This window comes from Lissotriton vulgaris, chromosome 1_1, assembly GCF_964263255.1.
Source record: "Lissotriton vulgaris chromosome 1_1, aLisVul1.2, whole genome shotgun sequence".
Taxonomy (NCBI): domain Eukaryota; kingdom Metazoa; phylum Chordata; class Amphibia; order Caudata; family Salamandridae; genus Lissotriton; species Lissotriton vulgaris.
In genome coordinates this window covers 1905186637-1905214170 of record NC_141685.1, presented here as the reverse complement: position 1 = coordinate 1905214170, position 27534 = coordinate 1905186637, and the positions used below count along the sequence as shown (strand labels likewise).

General features: G+C 42.5%; 1 protein-coding gene across 1 annotated transcript in view; it reads left to right on the top strand.

The window, feature by feature from the left end:
- Positions 1 to 27534, top strand: part of NELL2 (neural EGFL like 2) — a 1025546-nt gene that overhangs the window by 974213 nt on the left and 23799 nt on the right. The window contains exon 19 of the mRNA XM_086919530.1: positions 15475 to 15699. Within this exon, the coding sequence (XP_086775656.1) occupies positions 15475 to 15699 (225 nt within the window). The remainder of the gene's footprint in view (positions 1 to 15474; positions 15700 to 27534) is intronic.

Genomic DNA, 27534 nt, shown 5'->3' with positions numbered 1-27534 from the left:
GGAAAAGAAGAAGACATATTTTACAGAGACCAACACATGGGGTTGTGAAGTTATTTTTGCATTTTCCCCCACAAAATAAGTTTACATGTTTGAGGATGTTTCATTTGGTGGCGGATATATAACACCTATGACATCTGATCTAATGACCATATAAAAACCATCTCAGCCATTATTTTCAAAAAGGTCTGCTTATGTTCAAGTATCCTAATCTTCGAGATATCATATCATATACTTTAATCTGACCCCTAAGTACATTGGGATCACTAATAAATGGCATATTAGGCTGTGCCGCATTATTCAACACAAAGATATGGTTGATACGGTATCACCATACCTTATCATGCCACCAATTTCACGATTCTTAGAGATTTAAATTACCTTATCGATGATGGACAAGATGGTCTGTTGAGCCCATTTTAAAGAAAAATCTACCCTGGACTTCTTTCAACTAATCGCACATGCCACACATCAAGCAGGTCTCAATCTTGATCTTTTTATTAATATGGGAAAATTTAACCACTTATTTTGAATTACCATTTGACAGTTCCTTTTTCCTTCTGGGTTCTGGCAACTAATAGAAACTATACCATGACCACCATGACACGTAGATCTTGGCACCAGATAAATGACACATAATTTAATACAATACTAGGCATCAATGTGCCACGATTGACCGGAAATGTTGAGACTGATTTTAAATCACTCCAGGATTGGCTTACTTCTGCCCTTGACGTTGTAGCAGTTTTGGCAAATAATAAATGTATGTCCTTACCTCTGCTTTCCTATGTGCTTCCAGAAGTGTTGATGCTGTGCCATGTACGCGCCTGACATACAGCTGCGTATGTGCCCGCCCCCTTTGTTGGAGCTTAGTCATGGTGTGTGGAATCGAGAACCAGGCATCTGGAAAACAATCTTCCAGTGAACTTCCGACTATTCACCCTGTGTGCTGATGAGCAGAAGCCCATAGCAGATAGAGCATTTTTTGGGGGCGTGAGAGTGAGAAGTAGCCAGCGGCTGGCTGGTGCGGGTTTACTGTGCCAGCCCCTTCAGGGAGCTGCGGGGAGCAAGACGTGTGGCAGAACATGTTCCAAGTCAGGTTCAGCGTAGCTAAGCAGTCTAGAATAAGTTCTAGTGGAATTTACACAAGAAAATACCAGAATAACCTGGTGGGAAAGCCCCAGTGAGAAAATAAACTCAAATCAGAAGGATGTGAATAAGCTGTAAAAGAATTTTGGAAAGTAAGGTTGAGCAGTTCGAAAAGCATTATGAGAGTTGGAGGCGGCAGCAGAGGTAAGTAACTGATGTAAATGTGGTGCTTGGCATGAGTGAGTTGGTCAAAGAAAACAAAAATTAATTTTTCGTCTGAGCATAAGATAAACGGAGCAGAATAGTCACAGAAAAGCTCGGGGGAGAAAGCTTAATCAGAAAGACTGGTGATTATAAAACAATAAAGAAGTCTTGAGAAATCATTGAGGAAACACTAATTAAGTTAAAAGAATGGAAAGGCAAACCATGGATGGGGCAAAGCAGTTGTTTGAACCTGGATAATATAACAGTTGTGGGAGATAAGAACCGGGAGGAGTACGAGTGAGTTTTGAGAGAAGAAACAATGAGGATAAACCTTAGGCTAGTTCCCGGGACAGAAATGCCCGAATTCTGCATTATAATAAACCATTTCTACACCATCATGGTAGGTTAGGATTAAGGCAGGTCAGGGTGACCGATCAAGGAAAATTATGTTCTTGAAATTACTGTCATACAAGCCGACATAGCTAGACATAGGGGAGTGTGGACTCTTGGAAATCTATATATGGCCCTTTCCTCACCAATTTATGTGGAAGTGGGGGGGTCGTTAAGTGAAATTGATTAGGATATTGGGTTGTTGCACATCCTCTGGATATTAAAATGAAACATCAATGGATACCTGAAAATGTCAAAGTTAGAAAGTTTTAAGAGATTACTTGCTTGCCTGCAAGAAACATGACTGTATGATGAAACCCCAACGATTGATGAACTTGCTTACATAAATAGATCAGCTAAGAGGAGCCAACAGGGATGCCCTTCCGGGGGGGGGGGGGGATCCTGGTATATACTAGCATTGCTAAAAAGGTGACGTCTCTGGAAGCTCAATGTAAGTGGCTGGTGGCCTGTAGAGTAAACCTTTTGGACTCTGACCCAAAGTATGAGTTTATAACTATAGAGAATGAGTATATGCAAGGGGGAGGTGCAAGTAGTACAGGGTAGAATTAGCAAAAATTCAGGGAGATATAGAAGGCCTGAGTGTACTATACTCAAGAGATATGTTTATTGTGTTGAAAAATTTCAACCATAAATTGGACCCACGTAGGGTCGACTTATGGTGTAAAGGGCTATTGACTGTTTTTAAGATAAATGTGGCCAGTTTTCCTGACGTCGACCTGTCATCACGAGATATGGCTTTAGGAAAATATATGGGCTCAAAAGGTTTGGCTTGTTTAAATGGATGGTTAGATGCTGATCGCCTCACCAATAGAACATTTAGAAGAAGTTTACAAGCTTTCCCTGGAGATTATATTTTTTAACACACCTGGAATTTAAATTTTGCTAGGAATTTGTAGGTGTTGCAAGCTGATGGAAGTGATCATTTTCCCTTAAAATGTGATTTATTAGGTGGTGAGAAAATATAAAGAGGCACAGTATTTCCAGTCCAAATGGGCTACCTAAACATCTCACTACCAGAATGACTGAAGAGTGCATGGAAAAAATAGCCAGTTTCCAACAGAATCAAATGCTAAATTGTACCCCTATTATAAGCCCTGGGTAGTATGAAAATACAATTAGTCAGGTTGTCCTGTGTTTAAGGGTTGAAATGAAAGAAAATAAATCTGGTGATAATAGGAACCAGAGAAATATGACCAAAGGAAAAGACTAGTTTAATATTGAATGTTGAAATCTAAAAACAGTAATAAGAAAAGAGGAAATAAATCTTACACTAAGGTATGACTCAGCGAGCTATAATAGTCTCCAAAAGACAGAAAAAATTAATGAAAATGCTAATTAGGGAATAGAAAGTAATACTTAGGAAGAAATGTTGGGAAAATCTTCTGGAAGCAATTCGAACAAAAAATATTTTCAAAAGTTCTGGGAGTTAGTCCAGGAAGATTCTGGTAAGATACATGGGGCCATGAACTATGTGGTGGCAGAGGATGCCTGGGAGGAGTATCTGGAAGAAATATATGGGAGAGGGGTGGAACCCTAGTATAGAGAGTTATCTCTTTGTCTGACATTATTGAGGACATTAGGTAATATTTTGCTGTAAGTAATGCCAGACGCATTATATCAAAATTAGCTGTGACTAGAGCATCTGGTTTTGATAATCTCCCAGCAGTTATTATAAAGACCTGGCCTGATTGGTGGGCCGAATTTTTCTCTGAAATGTTCATGAGTATATTTGACATTGGACAGATCTCAGAAAATTGGAGAGGGGTGATCAACAGACCCATTTAGAAACGGGGAGATATAAATGCCCCTAAACTTTATAGGCTGATAAATTGGCTGGATGTAGGAGAAAAGGTCATTGCAAAAATTGTACTTGGAAGGCTAAAAGAATGGACGAATTAAATCACATTTTGCCACCTAAATAAGGGGGCTTTAAGGAAGAGCACTCTAGTATTGACCATTGTTTTTGTCTATGGTCAATCGCACAGAAGTCTGTGGAGCAGATTGTTTTGCTGGTTCGAAAAATTCCAGGCAGCTTTTGATCTGGTGGACCAGAATCGTTTATGGGAGGCACTGACCAGGTGGACTATTCCAAGGGGTCTCTTGGCCACAATTCAGGAGCTACCTAGTTATAATTGGGCACAATTATTATGGACACTGAGGGGACCTTGATGCAGAAAATATCAATTAAAAATGGATTAAGACAAGGGTGCACCCTGGCCCCTCTCCAATATTCCTTATTAATTGCTGACTTGCCCTCAGTTCTAGGGGGGCTAAGGGTGGTAGCACCAAAATCGATGGCAAACATTTTGCATGTATTCTGTATGCAGACAATCTTGTAATTTTACATCAGACAGAGGTAGGTCTGCAAAGAAAGTTGGCAATGTTTATGAAATATTGTATAAACACATAAAGGGGTGGAGAGGACCAGACCCAGAGTGAATAAATAAATGAGCAGTGGCACGATTGTGTGTTTTAAAAAACTGCCCTCACTCACACACAAGTGTGTGTGACATGCTTCATCATCGGGTCTGCTTACAAAACACCCTGGCATAGCCATGCACAGGGTGGAGCATAGGGAGGAGAAACACAAAACACAATAACGAAGACGAGCACAAATGTGACAAACAGTGATAACAAATAAAGTGTTACCCCAAGACTGGGTTTAGTGATAGACAAAAGTGCAGTAAGTAGGTAGTGCTATTAAAACTGGCTCATGGATACCTGTCAGACCTTTATTCGTAGGTTCCAAGGTCAGGATTAAAAGTGAATAAAGGATGGGAAGTGTTTTTACAGGAAATCAAGTTCCTCAAACCCCACTCCTTAAACTGCGATAGCCAACATGTTTTGACCATATCTTAGTGCCCACATTCAACAGGTCACGTCGGTCTTCTTCAGGACATCTACCCGTCCAAGTCTTCCTCAATCAGGAAATATAGAGGGGAAAACGATCAATAGATCAAAACCATGTGGAGGTCAATTCCGCCATCACAGAGTACAAATACTGTGGAGAAATATAGAACAAATAAAGCAGTATATTATGACTCATCTTGTCATTATTTATATACTTCCAAATTCAAAAATCTCCTTATATTCCTAAATCCCTCCATTCTTAAATGTAGAAACAGATACTTATGTTTCAAGTCTTCCCATTAGCATCTTGTTTAAATATAAATGACCCCTCACCAAAATATGGCTCTCACTATTGTATAAAAAAGTTTTGTTTTGTGAATATAAGTTGCTGCTGCCATAGTTTACACACTCCATACTAAAAACCCGAAGTCAGGCATTTAGCATTCATCCAAATCGTGACATGCATTTGTTATCACTGATCCAAATCCATAACTCACCGAGTTTATTGGTAGATTAAACTCGAAATAGCGCCAGGCGGGAGGAGCTCCAAAGAACACAACCTGTGTTCAAGAGGGATACATAGAGTGCACATTTTAGATGATATACAAATGCGCTATCTAAGCATATCAAATTACCCCTCAATTTATATCCGCCATATCCAGTAAAGCACCAGAGACTTCATCCCGTGGCCCCCGAGTCTCCTAAGGGTTACCTCCCTCCAAAGAGTGACAAATACTACATCATCGAAGCCATCTGCATGAGCCTTTTAGTTTCCCAGGAGTATCTTACTGTTCCGATGGAGTCTCCAGCACCTCTCATGCCCGCTCCTACGGCACCGTGAAGATGGTTACGAGACGCCAGTCTCACTGTTATATGCCTGTTTCCATTAGTCATCAGCTGGCTTCCCGTCGCGGGCGCGCCTGCGTCACGGCGTCGACCAACAACCGGGGCACCTGGGAAACGTAGTTGTTACAACGCGGCATTTTATCAATGATGTTTATGCCTTCAAAAAATCTTTTGAATGCTTGCCTCAAAGTTTTAACGGATCCAAGAATATCAGTATAAAGAATCCCATAAATCTTAATGTAAAAATACAACGATGTTTGAAACACAAAGCTATTACATGGCAATCAGTATCTCATGAGTTCCTTTTCTTGCCCAGAGTAATCATAAAGGGAAGTTATGACGGGGTATCAAATGACCCGATCGATAAACAAGATATGGTCAGAACATTAATACTCAAACTTGCAGGGTGTACTAAACAGGGGACTGTTACTGAACCTATAAATATACCAGGGGTAGCGGAACAATAAAATTGGCCATGTTTCACAAATGTATGAAAGGTGTGCACCATAAAACGTTCTGCAATACCTACTCAGGTAAGAGGATATACACTTGCATCTATTCAATATTTCAGAATATGTGGCATGTAGACCATGTATAATAAAATAGTTAAAAACACCTATAAATATGTGTGCACGATCATCTTCTCAAAGCATATCATGGTGAGGTGTAATGAGCTCATCTTCCATGTTGAGTCTGTCACTAACCCAACATAGAAGAATGAATTTGTGAACATTATATACATTACACACTCGAACCAACTGATACACAATATCAACAGTAAGTATTCCTGCATAGTTGGTAGTGGCCTAGGAAAAGTGAATTTATAGGGTACTGGAATCGTTGTGCGGTCACCTACTTAAGGCATGCCATGGTATATCATAATTTAGACCTCCCCAAATGGCTTTTAAGGTGAAAAACCTATTTCTGTTCTTCCAAAAATAGTGCTTTGTTATCATCCGCACCCTGAAATCCCAGGTGTGGTTTCTCTATGACCGTCCATCTCAGATCCTCTGAGGCATGACCTGCCTCAGAAAAGTGTGTAGTCAGCTTCGTATTAGACCTGCCACATCTAATAGTGCTGCGATGTTCCGTGATGCGGGTCTTAACCTTCCTGCTGGTCATAACTAAGTATTGTTTGGCACATGGGCACGTGATCAAATAGATCACTCCCTGCGAATTACAGTTGGTGTGTGCTCTCTGTTCCCAGGGAGTAGATAGGCCCAGGTTAATACACTTGGTGTCAGTAGTTAGGTGACATACACCGCATGAGCCACAGCAAAAATGACCACTCACTGGGAGTAGGCCAGTAATAGTAGCCATCCCTCCCCGTGTAGATGGTTCCTGTGGTCTTGTGTGAATCAGTAAATCTTTCAGATTTTGACTCCATTGGACAGAGAAGAGTGGTTTTTCCACATTCAGGCTTCCAGAGTTCAAAATCTTCCAATTTTTGAGTACAGTTCGTCTGATTTGTTGAGAAGCAGTATTAAATGTTGATACAAAGACGGGTTTATTGACTGCTGGTCTATTCGTTTTTGTTAATAGAGATTCACGATCAACATTCGATGCTCTCTTCTTGGCTCTTTTGATTATCCTGGTTGGATATCCCCTCTCTTGTAGCTTTCTAGACAAATGGCCCGCCTCTTCTGTAAAGTTACTCCGTTCCGAACAATTCCGTCATATAAGGAATAATTGTCCCACTGGTAGATTTTCCCGCATCGACCTCGAATGAAAGCTATTAAAGGCTAGCAGTTCATTTTTATCTGTTGGCTTATTATAGACTTTAGTATGTAATATCCCCCCTCTGGGTTCGATGATTTCATGCAAAAAGGGAAGGCTTGTTTTAGTGATTGTAGAAGTAAAATGCAGTAGTGGGTTCCTCTGATTGAGCCATTCTAAAAAGAGACACACCGATGGTTCATCGCCCTTTCATCAACACCAAAGCCTCATGTGAGACCTCCATGGGCAAGCATCATCATAGATAACTGAGTGCTCAAAGGCACCCACGTACAAACCTGCCAGACTTGGCGCGAAAATGCTGCCCATGGAGGTACCATCAGTTTGTAGATACAGAGTACCAGCGAATTCGAAAAAGTTTTTCGTTAGGGCAATTTCTGCCAGGTGCAGAATAAATGCCCTGGGTGTTTGGTAAGGCCAGTCCCCAGAAAGCAGAATATCCTCTAGCACCCTAATGGTTTCTCTCTGTGGAATATTAGAATATAAGTCCTCGATATCGAGGCCTATGAGGAAGTCCGTATTTGGGTCAAATGGCATATCTTTGAGATGGTTCAAGATGTCTAAAGTGTCTCTCAAATAGGCAGGTAGTTTCTGGACCAAGGGTTTGAGATAAAAATCACAAAATTGTGACAGTGGTTCCATCAGAGACCCCATCCCAGAGACAATAGGTCTCCCAGGAGGGGGTCTCGCTGGTTTATGAATTTTCGGAAGGATGTAAAAGTAAGGTGTTTTAGGTTGTTTATTCACTAGAAAATTCACCTCATGTTCCGAAATCCAATCATTAGATTGTGCTTCCTCCACTGCAGTCACAATCTCCACTGTGATATCCTCTGTGGGATCCACGGATAGTTTCAGATAGTTCCTCCCGTCAGATAGGAGACGGGTGCATTCATCATCATACATGGTTCTGTCCAGAACCACTGTGGCCCCGTCCTTATCGGCTGGTTTCAGAATGATCTCCTCACACTCCATTAATTCCTTTAGGGCCAATTTCTCCACGTTTGATAGATTTGAAAAGGAACAAGACTGTGACTGACTCAAAGTCTCCAAATCACACACCACTGCCTGTTCGAAAGTCGCCACCTCCGGAGTTAACATTGCGAGGTTGAGGGGTGAATGTAGATTTAGGACAAAGAGGGCATCTCCTTTAGAAGGATCAATAAAGTCTCTGTCTTGAAAGAAAACCTGCAACCTCAGATTACGCAAAAACACTGCCAGATCTTGGCGTAGCTTAAAAAGGTCTAACTGTTTGGTAGGAACAAAGCCCAATCCTTTGTTAAGGAGCTGTTCCTGAACGGGGGATAAATCAAAAGAAGACAAATTGACCACTAGAGATATTAGCGGCTGGTCCCGGGTGCACTGCTCGAGGCCATGCTACTGGTCACTCGTTGTGTGATTTCTTGCTCCTGGTTGAACCAGGTAACTCGCTGTTGACCTCTTTGTTTGCCCCTGCCCTTGTTCCAGCCCCTCCCTAAAAAGGCCCCTGGAAGTTTTGAAACTGTGTCGTTTGAAAATGGGGGGTGGTCTGGAATTGAGGATCATCAAATGATGGATTTTGGAAAGGAGGTTGAGCGGGGTATCCCATCGGTGGCCAATTATAGGCCTGATTTTGATATTGGTGAAATGGCTGATGGAACATTGGTGGTCTCGGTCCCCCCCGGTATCCCCGTCCTCTACCCCTCCTTTTTTGGGGATACTCATTTTCACTCTCATCACTAGAGCTACTTGTGTATAGAATATTGTCTTCATAAAAAATTAGTAGTAAATATGGAAACAAACAATGTGTTGAGCTTTGGTAGTAAAACAACATGGTTTAGGTGGTTTATGGGCCCCACCAAGTTGGAAACAGTAAGGGAATATATGTATCTAGGATATGGTTTGAGACAGCTCTAAAATGGAATTTCCACCTGGATGCAGTAAGAGCAATGGCCCTTGCCTCTGTTAGATGCCTGAAAAATTTTAACAGGGATTACAGTGAGATGCCAGATAGGTCTGTCTTTAAAGCCTATGCTGCCATGATACCTCCACAATTCCAATATGGTGCAGAATTATTATATCTAGTTGGTAAAAGAGAATTGGATGTTGAATAGGGTAAATGTTTAATAAACTTATAGTCTCTTCCAGGATCTTTTATGATCCAGGCTGTAAGAATGGAAAATGTACAGTATTATGGAATATAATGGCCCGTATTACATTGATAAGAGCCTGAGCTCTGAGTATGAGCAAAAGGTTTCCCAGTGGTGTAAAAATGAAACAAAGCAAAGTAAACTAAAGTGGACATATGGGGGTCAGAAAAATTATAGATAATGTTTGTCAGGATATGAGAGATAAATGGTTATTGCAAAATCTACAAATTGAGTTTGTAAAGCGCGAGCACAAGCTACCAGGCAAGAAAATATCGCGAGATGATGACATGCAGTACCTTGAGAGAAGACAATCAGTCTATTTTATGTTTAACTCATGGCAAAAGGAAGTAGGGTACACGTATGTGGATGCACTACTTAATCGTTGGATTGGAAGAGAATTATTAAGACTAAATATCAGAATTAAACCCTGCTATATCAATTGAAGGATAAAAGTGGCCATTATTGATCCTGACGGATATATATGACTTAAGTACGAAATGCAATGTTTTGCATAATTTATTGGATTGTCTAAAAAATTTAATTGCACAAAAAACATTTTTACGTCCAATTTTTATAAAATATGGCATTTAAAAATGTGCACAGGCTGAGAAAGTTTTAACTGAAATGTGGTTTTTTGAATTATAATGTGCTATAGGAAGGTTTATGACTGTGGTTAAAAAGGTTTTCATGTGTATATAGGTTAGTAATGTATAGCTAATTTATGATGATAGTGTTTATCACATGAAATGGGATGACGACATTAACAAGTGGAATATTTTATAGGTACATTGATAAGACTTTATATAACAAATGCCTTGATGCTGTTATTTATTATGATGTAAGTCTACAAAGTTGATGCGATTGTATATGATATGTGTTTAAATTGTATATGATATGTGTTTAAATTGTATATGATATGCTTTTAAGGACCAATGGTCTACATAAACATTTTCTTTATTGACTGATATCCGGGACAAATCTGACACTCTGTTTTAATTGTAGTCTGGTACCTTTTAAAAGAGCATTCCATGAACTTTAATGAAAATGGCAAAATACCCTCAATTACATAGATAAAAACCTGCATCACTCCAAGAAACTAAACAAATAAAATCAACCTTTTACGTATATAACATTGAATCAGCCAAACACTTCTCAAGATATATGTGGCTCACTTGCTTTATTTTTTTAAAGCCAAATCGTTGCTATCCAGAATTCTTTCTCCTTCACTAATGTAGTGAGCCCACTCCCCACCATCTCACAATCAAACGACTTTTCTGGTCTCAAAGAGTTTGCCCTCATCTTATGTCCTGAAATGCTTAGTCTCATGACCAGAAGTAAATTTGATTCACCCTTGGATCCATGCCCTCCTTCAATCCTTAATCTAAGAGCTGGTGATCGCCCCTGTTCTTTGTCAGAGTTTCAAAATGTGCAATGCAGACCCCAGTATTCTAGCGAACTATAGACCTAATTCACTGCTTCCAGCATGTGTAAAGATGCTGGAAATTCATATTCACCCTCGACTGTCATTGTACCTAGAAAACAACAAAATTCCGGATGTATCACAGTTTGGTTTCCAGGACTCCTCCCAACCCCATCAGCCCATAGCGCGGAAACAGGTAACCCTACAGTGTCAGAACATCACACTAAATTATGGACAATGGTGGAACAGCTGCCCTCCTTTTGTTAGATTTGTCGGCAGCAATCACCTCTATATTTCACAAAGTCCTAATTTCATAGGTTAGCAGACATGGGGGTTGGAGGGTCTGCTCTTGCCTGGATCTCCAATTTCTGCACAAATAGGTCCCAATCAGTGTGTCTTCCTTCTTTTTCTCCAGAGTTGGTTCTTTGGGGTTGTGGGGTGCCACAGGGGTCATCCTAGAGCCCTATGCTCTTTAATATTTGCTTGACTCCTCTGCAGTCCTTTTCCAAGGCTTCTGGTTTGGAAGTGTTATCTTATGCAGGCAATACGCAATTGATACTTTCTCTTGCAAACAATTACAATTCAGGAAAACTTAGCTTCAGGCAATATCTGATATCCTTCAAAACTGAATACGGGCAAAACTGAACTACTGATATTCAGGAAAAACGAAGAATTCTAGAATGATCTTTGGTGGCCATCTGAGCGTGGTTCTCCCCTCTCCTGCTGAAACAGTCAAAATGTAAGTCTTAAATTCAAAATTCAGCTCTCCTTTAAACATCAGATTCTCACAGTCACTTTCCCTTGTTTCAGGTTACTAAAAATTCTCTGCAAGGTGTTAGATTTTTTCCCTCTTAGGGCTAGGAAAACTGTGATCCATGCTGTTATAACTTTGAGGCTGGATTACTCGAACTCTCTTGACCTAGGTCTTCCAAAGAAACTCATAAACAAACTTTAATCAGTGCAGAATTCGGAAGACAGACTCCTACCTCACCTTGTCAGACACTCTTACATTTCAGATAAACTGAAGGACCTACACTGGATACTGAGGGAAAAGAGCATTCACTTCAAACCGCTGAATGATATTTACAGAGTCTCTATATTTTTATTCCACATAGGCTTCAAAAACTATTTAAGTTCTTCTTGCTTGCCATACCTCTGAGATCCTCTGCTACCTTATCTATCCTCCCTCCAGAACTCCGTACAGTACAGAGAGGAGGACCCACGGCAGAAGTTGCAGGAGAAACAGTCTTTCTCTCACTCTTCATGCAAAACCTGTCTTTTTATTAGTAGCTATTTTCCTCAGTGTTATTGCTCTGAGTTCTTCTGCCTTCGCGCTTCCGTTCTGCTTTTTTGAGATTGTAGTGCCTGGTAGCTCTTTCTTAGCTCTTTCTTGAGCATTAGTTTCGCTCTATAAATCAAATCGTAAATCAAATAAAATCTGCTATTACCCATCAAAGTTATGCTTTTGTGATTAGAAAATGACTTATTTTCCCAGTAGCTTGTACAATGGTAATTCTAGTGGCCATCCTGCCTTATCTTTTTTAATACCCTGGCCAGACATACTATAATTTGCACAGTCCTGCTTTAAAATCAGTTGTGCTGCATTGCACCAATGATAAAAAAAAGTGCAGCACTATATTTAGTAAGAACTGCAGGCCCATCAGCTGTTCTTGCACTAAACATCTGTTTCAGCCCAATGCTAAGCATCAAGCAGCATTTGCTCAAGTACAAGCGTCATTTTGTCTTGTGTGGCATTTGAACTTGAGGCAGACCTTCAAGTACACATTTCAATATAAGGTCAACCGTCAAAGGATAAAGCACACAACATGTATCATTTTGTGTAAATTACACATATTAAGAGTAGGAATATCACACTTTTTAGCAGATCTTCCTTCGCATGAAAATCTATTTATAATTGCACTGTTCTTGCCCAGCTGCATCTTCTTTGCATAAAATATGGTTGCCCTCCTCAACACAAAGCTATTTTAGCATCACTCTCATGTCAACTTTCGGCACAAAATTGATTCTAGGGGCAAAAGTTGGCTCTGTCATTTGTGCAACTTTGTACCTCCATGTGCCCTGCAACATTGTGTGCTAACATATTAATTAAGCTGTCCCCATGTACTGCTTTTCATATTCAAAAGAAGAAACCACAGTACAATGAATATCTAACTGAAAAATAGTAAACATAAATAATATAGAAATATAGCCATAATAATATATACAGTTTAAATATATATGTTATAAACACATAGTCTATACAGTAGATAGCCAACAAATAGTCATATAGAGACCCTATCCCTCACTAAATTACTGTCGGTGAAATGTGGAACTATTTGTAGATTTGGACGTTTCTCAAAGTTCAGGATCAGATTTTTCCTTTGCTATTGCACTTCCTTCAAATGATTTATTTTTGCCATTTTATTAAAAATTTGGAATTAAAATCATTTTAGGTGAAAGCAACATATTCTAAGATTTTGGAATTATCCAGCTGAGAATATATTTTGAATGATACCTACAATTGTGACACTGAGGTATTGCCTGACCCTGCTCTGTACATTTATCAATACTAAGTGTCCAAAATTGTCAAAGATCCAGAGTTACACACTTCTGGTGCTTATTATGTTAACATTTAAGTTTTTCGTTCATAATATAATGCTAGTAAATAAAATGGTCCGTGGAATATTATATATACCGTCTTTCTGTTAACTAATCCGTCCCCCGCCTTAATTTTCAGTTGTAAATTCATCTCTCGCTGTCCATTGGCAGGAGGGGGTCACAACAATGACCTGCAGAATGAATATTAGACTGGGCACAATTTGAGCCCGTCGTGATTGGCTGCAAACGGGCCAGACCTCTGCTCCTGCATTTGCATTCTCAGACAGCAGTCATGTTTTTTTTTAAAGAAGCCTCCGTCCCATTAAAGGGGACAGGCAGGGTCGGATTGGGATCACAATTCGGCCCGGGCACTGACGAAAAAAGTGGCCCACATTCAAGAGGTGTGGCCCATATTTAAGGGGCGTGGCCCACATTCAAGGGGCGTGCCCTTTCATGAAACACTATTTGCACAGACAAGGAATGAAAGTGGGAGGATACTGTTCTTGCACAGGACACAGGGCAAAGGTGCCAATGGCCTACATGCTGAGAAACTAAAAAAATAGCAAGGCCCCTTTCTGTCACAAAATTATTCCAGCACAGGAGCACCTGAAAAGCAGCAAAGCCCCTGCTATTACTAACCTATTTAGCCCTCCCAGACCTTCAGCTCAGGAGCACATGAACAGAGGTAAGGCCCCTGCAATTAGTAAATTAACCAGCCCTCCAGGCCTCGGGAAAATGTCCTGGCAGGGGAGCACAAAACACAGCTTTCTGGGTCATCCAAGGTAGCCAGGTAGCCAGGGGGGAGGCTGAGGTGAAGCTGGTGCATGGGAAGTGCCTTCCCAGTGTGTTCTTGCAGTTTGAGTGTTTACCATTTACTGTAGTATTACCCTTGTACCTGTGTATGGTACCCTTTTGTAACTTACACACGTCACTTTTCTCTGGTATCACACTGTATGCTACCTCTCACTTTTGTTTGCTTTAGATGCTTGCACAAGTGCCACCATTGCCTACGTAACATTTGTTCTTGTGCTGGAGTGTCTGCCATTTATTGCAGTATTATTCCTCTACTTGTATTTTGTTCGCTTTTGTAACCTGCACACATATCCCTTTTTCCTGCTGTAATGTACCGATTGCTACCTCATGTATTTTGGTTGCTCACTATTATCACTTTTGATTCATGTAACTTAACGTTTGCTTTTGTAATTTGTCCACTTGTAATTTTTCTCCTCATGTATTATTGCTGTTCCTTATGTGAAGCGCTGTGACACCTTCGGGTAAAGTCCGCGCTATATAAAATTGCATAAATAAATAAATAAATTAAATAAAAAATTCCAAACATCACCTGGCCCCCACAGCAAGACCCATTCTTCCTCGTCCACTATGCCCTGAATGTGAAGGGCTGTGGGCGAGGTGCTAAGACTAACACCGTTTCTGGGCTGCATGGGCGCCAGGGGGCCAAGGTGCAAATGGCTCAAAGGCCTGAGAAACACCTGGACCCCAGGGAGGCCGATTCTTTCAAACAATCGCCCCTCCCCAGCCCAGCCTCAGCTTGATTGCTTGGCAGGGCAGGGGTGAAGGAGAGGCCACAGCTGACAATCGCTGTCCGGCCGCACAGCGAGGCTGCTTTCATTTTCTCTGTCTGTCTCTGTGCACTCTATGGGCCGCTTTCTTTCTCCCCTTTTCCTAGTCCACTCTCTGTGGACTGGGACAGGGGAGAAAAAAACGGCCCACAGAGGGCACTGAGGCACCGGCCCTTCGGCCCATTCCCGAATGCCCGCCTTGCCAATCCGCCCCTGGGGACAGGGGCTGCATTAATAAAAAGTTCACGTTCGGTGTTATGGATTCCTCTGCAACGCTGCCTGCTCTTTCTAACGCCATCAAACATGATTTACAAATTACGGTCACACAAATCTTTGATACATACCCTTACAACTCTTAAACAGGAGGTAGCTGCCTCTTACACACTCCCTGCTGTTTGGGCTTCAAAACGGCTCACATAAGCCTTTCTGACTCGTGAAAAGGATTTTGTATGTTATGGGAAATCTCTTTTCTGGTGCAATCGCTGTGATGTTTTTCTTAACTTCTAGGGTTTGCAATCACAAATATGCTTTCATCATACGTCCTGGCTCAACCCATGAAATGTGCTACACGAAAAATTGTTCACAATAATAATGAAAATCTTTCTGCGTTTAATTTCAGCAAGGGGAAGTTGACTGCTGGCCATTGCCCTGTCCCACAGTTGAATGTGAATTCAGTGTGCTCCACGAGGGTGAGTGCTGCCCGCGCTGTGTCATAGACCCATGCCAAGCAGACACCATCCGTAATGACATCACGAAGACGTGCGTTGATGAGATAAATGCAGTGCGTTTCACAGGATCGTCTTGGATCAAGCACGGCACGGAGTGCACGCTCTGTCAATGCAAGGTAAGGCACGCCTTCTCTGTGACGCAACCAATAACAGGCTCTAAATGCAGGGACATTTTAAGGATTTTGGGAGGCCTGGGCCTAACGTATTGTTTGGGGGCCTTTTCGAATAGCTTTGAATTTATGATCCAGTTTCAGATATTTTATGCCCTCTTTGGCCATGTCGCTGACCGTGCCCAGACACACTGTTCCAAATTCTAAACGTGTTTACAACTAATACTTATGGATGTTGCATAAAACACATCACTCACATTGAAAATAAATTAAAGGAAAACTGTATATGAAACTATCTGTTTAATAATTGTTCAAGATTATCAGGGCAAGACACTGCAGAATAGAGCTGATTCTGAAGGGGTGGGAGGCTGAAAGGCTGGGGGCCTGGGCCAGAGTCCACTTTGCCTATGCCTTTAAAAGTCTCTGTAATGAGCATACTTTTATGAACACTAAATGTGAGTACGTCAGCACCTGTTTCGCAAGCCTACCTAAAATCCACATGATGCAAAGCGCATATTTGGATGTATGATGTTAGCACGCACACTTTTACCACGCATACCATTACCACGCATTTTTTACAACGCGATACCTTTACAACGCATAGTGCTTTGGGTGCTGGATAGTGAATAGTTTAATTTACTATTCCAACACCAGTCCCCGTGGACACTAGGGAAGTTTATTGGATAGTAAATTAACCTATTCACTAGCCATTCCCTAAGTCAGATCGCCTCAAAGCGCTATGCGTTGTAATGGTATGCGTTGTAACAGATGCGTGGTAATGGTAGTGCGTGCTAAAAGATGCGTGCTTAAGGTTGTATACCGCATATTTGTACTCATTTTTTAAGACCTTGATTTAATAGTGTTAGATTCACGGTTTGTTGACTGTCTGGACCTCTCAATGGCATTTGACCTTTTATGTATTGGAATATCTATCTACAACAGGCATGGGTGAATTTCACGATATTTCTTAGCATTTGTATAACTTGGTACCTTTCACGTTGTACTAGTATGCACTTTTGTTACCCTGAGCACTGATGATGATAAACAATGTTTATTTAGACAATAGTCTATAAACCATACATAAAACAATGGATCCACAAAGCAATAAGATAATTAAACCACAATTCATTTTAAACACTCTATACAATTTTAAAACCATTAAAACCTAATATTAGGATACTCCGTATTTTAAAATCTTAAAATCTTAGACTCTTCCATCCTCCTTAATTGACTCCATTACAGATGCTCTTGTTGCTTTCAGAAACATCCCTAACGCAATTGTAATATCCAAAAAAGACATTTCTGTAAGGAGATCAATAGCATCCATACGTGTATTCACCTTGTACTTTAAAAATAATGGACGTAAAAACACTTTTCAAACAGCTAAAATCCATGTACAATCAAGCAGTAATGTAAAATATCATTTCTTACTCCTAGGCCACATTTACAAATACCATCTGGTTGGATCAGGGCCGCTTTTATTTTACTATCAATCTTCCATGGATTTAAGCCCACCCTGAGCACTGAAATGTGGCTGCGTGGGCAGTGGTAGCTATCATGAGCAACTCAACTCAATAGCCTGTGGGAAAAGTGTGCTATTTTTCAGTTGTATCATTTCTGTATTGCACAGATGTTCTCAGGGACAATTAAAATGTGCAGTATCATCTTTCCGTCTGTGGCAGCCAGATTAACTAAGGTCTCACGGAAATTGATGATCGCATATCTATTTTGTGTCTAACAATTTTCAGTTACTTTCCAATCCTCTGCCACAATCATCTACTAAAAGGTTAACTGTCATACACAGAATGCCACTTACCAATTTGTGACTTGGGACTGTGAGTAGCCTAGAGGCGCCGCATTTCTTAAGCGCTCGTGAATTGGCTCTTATTTGATAAAATCTGTATAGTGTGCAACTGGTGTGCTCTTGTGCTCAGCGTTTTAAACTTGTGAAATATTTTAATTTTTACTATTTTAGACTGTGAGTTGGGGCACTGTGACTCATACTGTTGGGGGCATTTAAACACTTACCATCCTTGCCGACCCCGGTCCGCCGCGGCTGCTGTGCCATTTGTGCGGAGGGCGGCAAACATTAGTCTTTAGAATCCCTACTTCCGGCAGGACGCGGTCTAGTCGTCCGCCGGAAGGAAGGGTATTTAGGCAAGGCTGGAACCATCGCGCAGCGGACTGTGAGTAGCCTAGAGGCGCCGCATTTCTTAAGCGCTCGTGAATTGGCTCTTATTTGATAAAATCTGTATAGTGTGCAACTGGTGTGCTCTTGTGCTCAGCGTTTTAAACTTGTGAAATATTTTAATTGTCACTATTTTAGACTGTGAGTTGGGGCACTGTGACTCATACTGTTGAGGGCATTTAAACACTTACCATCCTTGCCGACCCCGGTCCGCCGCAGCTGCTGTGCCGTTTGAGCGGAGGGCGGCAACCATTAGTCTTCAGAATCCCTACTTCCGGCAGGACGCAGTCTAGTCGTCCGCCGGAAGGAAGGGTATTTAGGCAAGGCTGGAACCATCGCGCAGCGGACTGTGAGTAGCCTAGAGGCACCGTATTTCTTAAGCACTCGTGAATTGTCTTTTATTTGATAAAATCTGTATAGTGTGCAACTCGTGTGCTCTTGTGCTCAGCGTTTTAAACTTGTGAAATATTTTAATTGTTACTATTTTATACTGTGAGTTGAGGCACTGTGACTCATACTGTTGGGGGCATTTAAACACTCACCCTCCTTGCCGACCCCGGTCCGCCGCGGCTGCTGTGCCTTTTGTGGGGAGGGCAAAAATGCAAAAAGCACACTTGATGGACAGAATGCAGAACAATGTCTTACATTCACCCCAATACAAAGATCTGGGCCTAAATCCATCGTTTTTTTGCACTCCACACCACCCTAGGTCAGACAATGGCTATATGCAAATCAGCCTTGACCCTGTGCCTCATGGGAACAGTCCAGCCCGAACTACCAAGCCATGTCTTTCCTAGACCGGAATCAAACATCCAAGGACCGGTTTCTGGCTATCAGCCTTCTTCAGCCTGGATAGCTTGACTCCAGTGATGTGGAGAGCCTGGGACTCACGTCTGAGCATACCCAGCACACTCGGGGTGAAAATTGCAAAAAACACAGTTGATGGACAGAATGCAGAACAATGTCTTACATTCACCCCAGTACAAAGATCTGGGCCTAAATCCATCGTTTTTTTGCACTCCACACCACCCTAGGTCAGACAATGTCTATATGCAAATCAGCCTTGACCCTGTGCCTCATGGGAACAGTCCAGCCCGAACAACCAAGCCATGTCTTTCCTAGACCGGAATCAAACATCCAAGGACCGGTTTCTGGCTATCAGCCTCCTTCAGCCTGGATAGCTTGACTCCAGTGATGTGACATTGAGATGGCCATAGATCTGACCGCCCCCTGGTCGATGAATGGTCCATTGCGCCAAACTAAATCAGCTCCCTGGTTTAATGCTGAGCTGAATGAAACTAAAACAGCATGTAAACGTATGGAAAGAGCTTGGAGAAAGGGTTATCTTCCAGAGGCAGGTAAGGCGTACAAAGATAGTCTTAGACGCTACCACGCCTTGATTAGGAAAACCCGCTCAATTTACTTTACTGATCGTATTGATAAGGCTGAGTGCTCGACCAAAGAACATTTTGTAGTTTATAAGGAGATATCATCGCTGGCTTCTAGAAGCGAACAAGCAGATTCTCCTGTACAATTATGCAACCAAATTGCTGTTTTTTTCCACAAGAAAGTACAAGATATTTATACCACCTTTCCTAAAGAGGCCACGACTGGCCTCAGCGGTGATCCGCCAATGGAAGGTTCTATCTTGGAGGAGGACTGCATCAGCATATTCTCGGTCCCGGATGAGGCTACGCTAATAGCAGTAGCGAGTGGGGTCAAATCAGGCTCCCCCAGGGATCCAGCCCCTGCCAAAATTCTGAGTGGCAGTATGGAGGTATCTCTTAGCTCTGTCATTCGAATCCGGCAAGGTGCCGAAAACATGGAAGCAGGCTGTTGTACTTCCACTTAATAAAAGGCCACAAATCAGTATAACTCAACTAAACAATCTATGGCTGATCTCCCTCCTCCCCTACTTCTCTAAAATAGCCGAAAAACTGGCAAACCAACAATTGACGGCTCACATCGAGGCACATAGGCTCTACCATCCCTCCCAGGCTGGCTTCCGTGCCTTTCACTACACTGAATCTTCTCTTCTCCAGAGAGGCATTGAGGAAACTTGTAGATGAGGGTCAGACAGCAGCGCTGATTCTTCTTGATCTCAGCGCTGCGTTCAACACTGTAGCTCATCATACTCTGCTACAGTGTCTGAGGAAATGTGGAGTGACTGGGAGAGCCTGGTCATGGTTGGAATCTTTCCTCCATGACCGCAGCTTCTATGTGGAACAGGGTGCATATGGGTCAGAGGTTCTGGATCTTAAGCAGGGTGTTCCCCAGGGTTCCAGCCTCAGCCCTACCCTGTTTAATTTGTATGTAGCGCCAGTGGCTACTATCTCTGAGCAGTATGGGATAGAGGTAATAACTTATGCCGATGATACTCAGCTGGTTGTGGCCTTGTCACAGCCAGCTCAGCATGCAGCCAGTAGATTTGCATCCTGCCTTCAAGATCTGGCAGGGTGGATGGCAAAAAACTGTCTCAGGCTGAACGGGGACAAAACTGAGGTGCTCATTGTCGGTAAGTCCCCCTCGGTGTGGACCTCTGCCTGGTGGCCTCAGGCATTGGGACCATTACCTGCCCCCAAGGATCAAGTTAAGAATCTGGGCATGTGGTTGGATTCCAGAATGTCCTATGATTACCATACTCGGCGTGTCGCAGGGACATGCTTTGGAATCCTCCGCAGTCTAAGAAAGACACTTGACCTTCTCTCAGCTTCTGCCAGAGGGGCCCTGGTCCATGCCTTGGTTACTTCCAGGCTAGACTATGGGAATGTCCTCTACCTGGGAGCTAATGCAAGTTGTACCTTAAGACTACAGCGTATCCAGAACGCAGCCGCGAGATTGGTGTTACAGCTTCCCAGGAGAGCCTCTTCAAAAAGAGCCTTGGAGACACTGCATTGGCTCCCTGTCAGGGAACGCATAAAATTCAAAGCACTTTGTATCAGTCACAGGATTGCCCATGGAAAGGGGCCCTGTCTTTTGCACACTCTGCTTCTTCCTTATAAGCCTACACAGCTCCTGCGTTCCATGGGCGCAGGCCTGTTCTTGGTCCCTAGAATTAATAGGGCAAGAATGGGAGGACGCTCTTTTCGCTACTTAGTCGCACGAAGATGGAAATCCCTCCCACATATGCTTCGTGTGGAGCCCTCTGAGGTGCTGTTCCGGAAAGAGCTGAAAACTCTCCTGTTCCCTAAGTCCTAATTTTCCGGAGCATGTCTTGAGATACCTCTCTTAGCTGCTATTCAGTCCTTGATAGCACGGGGACACACCGGCAGGTGTAACCAGGCGCTTTAAAAACTCAGAATTATTATTATTATTATTAAAGACAGGCTTGAGGTCAAGCTCACAAATGGAATCATTGCCCCCTTATGCCAAGAATTACGTACAATATACTAGTACCAGAATTATTTCATTGACACCATCCAAAATGGTTAGGGGACCCATATTTTAAACGTTACCTCTAGAATGTCAGGAAAGTATGCTAGCATCAGCATTGTGGTCTGTGTACTCCATATGCCAATAATTACCTCCAGTATGCCAGGGCCTGAGGCAGAATTATAAGCATAACACACACTCATTCAGGTTCACTTTCACTCATCCACTCACTTATGTGCACTCACTTTTACGCTCACTCACTCTCAGTCTGACTCTCACTTACTGTCACTTGTACACACTCACTTTGACTCCTTCACTCAACTCACAGTTTGGCTCTTCTGGCTCACTTCCCTGTCATGACAAACGCAAGGATATACAATTCCTAAGGAGGGGGAGGGGAGGAAGAAAGGAAGGAAGGAAGGAGTTTGAAGTTGTAGGTACCAAGTGTTCCTAATGGGGAAAAAGGCTAATGATGGAATAGCTCCAATTAGAAGAACAAGCCCTCATACACCCCAAAGGGGTTTATCCTTCATCATCGGGCATCTACTCGTTGGGCTGGCGCTGCAATGCCCAACGGGCCCCGCAGGGGGACTCTGGGCCGGAGGTTTTCTCTGGTTCCCAATGTGAAGCTAAGAAGTGGTGTTGGGGCATATGTGTGGTGAGTAGAAAAGGGGAGCAAAAAGTGTGGTTTAAGAAATAGCTATGGGACTCCCAAAAAACAATTGTATTTGCTGTGCTCCTATGCTATAAATAAAAACAACCGACTAAAAAGTCCTGGCTGAAGATGGAATATTATAGCCGCTTAAGCTCAGGGTGATGTGTGTCGGGTGGAGGTTGTCGACATGTTTCATGCCCTAAATCGACCAGTCGGATCTTGGCATTTATTCAGGACAGGGGGATCCTCATCTCCTCTAGAGGGGACGGTATGTGTACTTATAATGAAGGTCCCATCCTCTGTAGTCTCGTCTCATGTGGTAGTCCTGTGTGGAATTGAAAAGGTTGGTAAAACGAGGTAAAGTGAGGTCTACCTTCTGGAAAACACCTAGAAGGGGGGTTGGGGGTTTTGGCCCCAGCCTTGACGTCCAGAATGCTCGAAATATGGTGATGGAGGAAGTACTCAGCTTGCGGTCCTCCGAACCGTGGGACCTACCCGCGTCTGGCCCTGTCACTCACTCTCACTCACTTTCACTCACACCCAATCACCCTAAGTCACTCACTCACACTCATTCATTCTCAACATTCACTTGCATTTACTCTTAATTTACTCTCAGTCTCACTTATTCTCAATCTGATGTTCTAATTCTCAACTACCAGTTACTCACTCACTAATTTTCACGAACACACGCATTTACATACACTCTCAACAACACACGCACACTTGCTTGCAGATTACTTTCTTTTTGTCAAAACTTTCTTTGTTGGAGTTTTAAAATCACATCATTACAGCGCATATTAGTACGATCCCCACAGCATTGTACACAATATCTAATAGAAGGTACAGTGTCTACTGTCTGCAGGGTTATAATACTACTGAGCAAATTATCGCTACCTACCGCTGTGAGTACATAAAACAATAAGTCCATGTTTCAACCAATACCACCCCTCCCTCCACTCCGTCACTCCTAAACAAACTGCACATTGGAGGAACATTTCGTGTTCAAGGCTACAACTGTTGTATGTAGTCTGTGTCTATCACCAGATAGGGTCATGTCCATAAAAGGGCGGTTACAGTTCCTCAGTGATCAGCTAAAGAGTATTTATTAGAATTGAAAGAGATGAAGTGCTCTCTTGTGCATATTGGACATGCACACAGAGGGAGACCTCTAGAGAGATACGTTACCAACGGACCCTAAATATATTAAACATTTTTTACGTTATCAGAGAGGATGTCTGCCATATTCTCCATCGTGAGAGCTTGCCATAATCGGACCATTGTGTCAGTGAAGCTGCTTCTGTCCATTTCCAGGTGGACGCTACTGACAGTTTGCTGACCGAGACTCTGCCATAGTATGGAGTGGTCACCCACGGTTTGATGTTTAAGGGAATCATCTCTTAGGCCCAAAAGTGTGAAACTTGGATCATCTGGGATTGGGTAGTCCAGAATGTCATTATTATAGGCTAGTATTTCAACCCAGAATGGGCGGATCATACGGCAGTCCCACTAGATGTGCCTAAAATGTCCCAGCATGCCATAACCCCCCCCCCCTCCGCCCCCCAGCATGCCAGGGCCTGCTGGTATCCTGGAGGGGTCTGTAGAGTCTGAAGCATTGGAAAAGATTTTTCTCAGTTTGGTAGGGTAGAGGTACCAATCATATAGTACTTTATAGTGGGCCTCCCATACCCCTAGTGAACGGTTGAACCTAGGTATGTCTTTCCAAAGCCTGCCCCACTGCACTTCAGAATTAGAACTGCCAAGTGCCTGTTCCCAAAAACCCATGTGTCGTGGCTGAGTTGTAATGAGTGTTGAGAGCAGTAAGAAGTAGAGAAAGGACACACACTTCTCAGAAGCAATCTGCATTTCACAAAACGTTCAATGGGATTGAGTTCTCTAGTGGCCGCCAAGCAAGTACCTGGGTTCAGGACCCAGTGTCTAAGTTGTGTACAGTAATAGTGTTCTGACACCAGAAATTGGATGTCCTGTTGACAGTGCTCGAAGGTGAGGATATTGTTGTGTAGGAGGTCTGAAATGGTAAGGTAGCCCCCCTTCAATCTATTCATAAAAGATTCCTGGTTTCAAAGCTGGGGGGGATTTTCGGTTATAGTGAATCAGTGGGAAGGGGTAGGGGAAGGTGGTCCATGCTGCTGTGTGGTTAATCTCATCCCAAACTCTTTGTGGAAGTACTGAGATAGGCATTAAGTGGTCAGTGTGCTTTAGGCTCCCACAGGAGTTCCCAGATATATCCTCCAGTCACTGCCCTATCCATGTGGAGCCAGGTGAGTTAAGCCCTTTGATGTTCCAGGTAAGTGTAGTGACCACCATTATTTATCAACCAGTGGGGCCCTCTGCTCTGCTGCATTTGAGTGGGTCGTGGTCAGTAACAGTCCTCCCACCCGCTCCAGTTTGTCCAGCCCTCTGTGTTTGAATGACCTTCCCTTCCCTCATCAAGGCAAATGTATTTGACCGTTCCCATGTGCCAGTAAATTTAAACAAAATCTTCAAAACAAAACTGAAAACATAAACAAATGGGAAGTGAAGATCCCAGCAAAACCATTTGCTCGATAGGGAAGAACATCGGAGAAGACGTATAGGTCAATATCCACTAGAGCAAGCTAGATGTCGCCTAAAGGAGTCAAGATACAGTGAAATCTTCTAATATTCTTATAGTGGCTTCGTGTACAGATCGGTACATCCCAAGTAGTGTTTATAAGTCCCCTGTATCAGTCCTCCCCCCAGGAGAAACAGCGTGAGCCAGCAAAGCTATAAATCAGAGTGTTGCCTACAAATACAAAAGTAAGGCTAACAGCCAAGTAATAATTAGTCTCATCCTGTGGACGTGCTGGGTGTGAGGTTTTTAGATTCATGTGCATCATCATTTTCGTTGCAAGCATGGGTGAGACTGTGTCTGCCACGTGCCTCTGTCTCAATGCTCCATTGTAGTTCTGGGGGACCAGTTGCAACATCTCTGAGCTGTTGTGTTTCAGAGAGTGGGAGACCCAGCACATTCACCGCCTCAGAAAGGATGGAAACATGATGATTCTTGTTATGGTAGCTGGATGCAAGGCCAATGGATTACGCCATCTGTACTTTATGTTGTCTTGCCGTAGCTTTTCTGTGACAGGGCAGAACTGCATGTGGCGTGCCGTGGTGAAGGGGGCTATATATTTGTAGTGAGAACATGAGGGACCTTGAAAGGATATTCCTTGGACTTCCGTGCTGCCTGCAGGATCGCCTCTTTTATTTTAAAAGAGTGAAGATTGGCTAAGGCATCTCATGGCCATTTGTTTCCTCCGGGACTTGGAAGTCCAACTCTGTGGACCCTGTTGATTTTGACTTTCATACCGGAGAAGCTTAGGAGTTCAGAGAATTTGCCTGTGACAAATGCCTCCAAGTTCAGCCCCTCTGTCAATCAGGTATTTGTAAAGCACAACCTAATCACCCCTAAGGGTTGCAAGGCACTGGGGGCCATTAGGAAGATTATGTGAGCTATTACCCACATGGTGCTAGGCTGAGCTGCCACCGGTGCCAGGAATCGAACCGTGAGCCAAGCCTTTCAGAGTGAGCTGCTCTAGCCGCTGCGCCACACCTCTCCCCCCCCCTCATCCAGATTGCGTTGGCGAATGTTGTCCCTCTGAGATCTATTCTCAAGATCTTTGCATTTTAGGATGACAGCTTGTAGGTGTGCATGAAGGAGTTTCACCAATTCTTCCATCTGGCCAAAGCCGTGGTTGAGCTCCCGCATTTTAGCTTCTAAATCAAGGGTGCAGGTACCCAGGGAATAAACGTCATGCTAGAGTGACGTTAGTTGAATTTGGATATCAGACCGAAGTGTTTCCAAGGAGGCGTTTGTGGTATTCCATGACCTATGTCATTTGGAATTATCATATGTCATTTGGAACTACTCTATGTTTCTCAGAATGTTTTGCCTTGACTTCTACTGGATTGCTGTGGAGCTGAAGCTGTTAAGACCTATCTCCATACCTGTGGTTGTTAAGCTGTTCCTCTGGAATAAACCTTCTTGGAACCTACATCTGTGTATTTGGATTTACTACATAATTGCTGGCGACGATTGGGGATCCAGTTCTCAGAAGGAAACAGCGTTCACTTCTTTTTCTCCTGGATTGGTCATTTTTTTTTTATCCTTTTCAATCTCTAAAGAATCTACATCCTCAGTGTGAGATACCTGCTTATTTTGAAACGTGAGACAAGACTTTTACTTCAATTGTGCAGAAGACCTGTTTCATGAAAACGCGAGAAACGTGAACAAATGTAAGTTTTCTTTTTTCATTGACTTTACCAACTTTCGATTTGTTGCCTTTTCGACCGCACCTATCGAGCGGTGTGTTCCAGGCATCACAAACCCGAAAATACTTGTTGCACGTTTTCTCATTTTCCTACACGGGAGTGCGTTTCCCTGCTTGTTTACTTTTAAAGAGACTCACCTCGAGAACCTCGTAGTTCGTTTCTTTCACGAGGCGTTCTTCGAGTCTCCTCGCCCTGCCATTGTTATTGACGCGCAGTTGCATCCTGGGATACACGCGTCATTGCGCACGTCATTGCGCATGCGTGACGCTCTTGGCGGCCATATTGGTGAAGGGCTGAAGTAATTTCCTCGCGATTACCGGTAACATTTCAAAGTTACTCAAGACTCATTCCTGCTTCTTCTCACATTCTTAAGCGATCTTTAAGGAAATATACTCTGAATTACAATAGAATAAACAGCAAAGACTTCAGTCATTTTACAGAGAATAAACGACATTTTCAGCAAATCCTCATTTTACAGAGAAAAACGACATTTTCAGCAAATCCATTACTACGGTGATTTGCACACCAGTTACACTAATATTCTTATTTTTCAGGTTTCAGGATAATTCAATTACTTATATTGTTTATTTTCATCTGTATTTACAAATGTCTAATATTTCTGCTCCTCCTCATTTTCTTCAAGTTGCAGGTGATCCTTCAATAGAATGGGATCTTTGGTATCCCATGTTCATTGCATATGTAGAAGTATTAGAAAAAGATGGTTGTTCTGCTAAAAGAAAACTCGCTCTCTTGAGACATTGTCTAGGGGGTGCTGGAATTAAAGAATTCGACAACTTACCACCCTTAGATGATGCTGGTGATATGGATGTGTTTGATAAAGCTGCCAAACAAATGAAAATTCGATTCGGCAGAAGAATAAACACCGTAATGGAAAGGTTCAAATTCTATTCTCGAGAGCAGAAACCTGATGAAACAATTGAAGATTACGTGGCAGCATTACGTTCACTTGCTTGCACCTGTGCATTCGAAACTATATCTTACGAACAAGTCCTTAGGGATCAAATAATGATGAAGACTAAGAGCAAAAAGATCCAAGAGAGACTTTGGTTAGGGACTGAAACCACATTATCTGCAGTAGTGAACATAGCTAAAGGCATAGAACATTCAGAAATATTCGTATCCGAAATAAGAGGGAGAAATCAGAAAACAAATATTCCTGATGTTGAAGTAGCCATTGTCAAAAATCAGCCGATTTCAGGTTTTTCTGGTAACAAAACTAATTTTAAAAAAGAATTTGTTAAAAATTCCTATGACAATAGAAATTTTGTCAAAAAGAATACTATTCTCTGCTACAGAT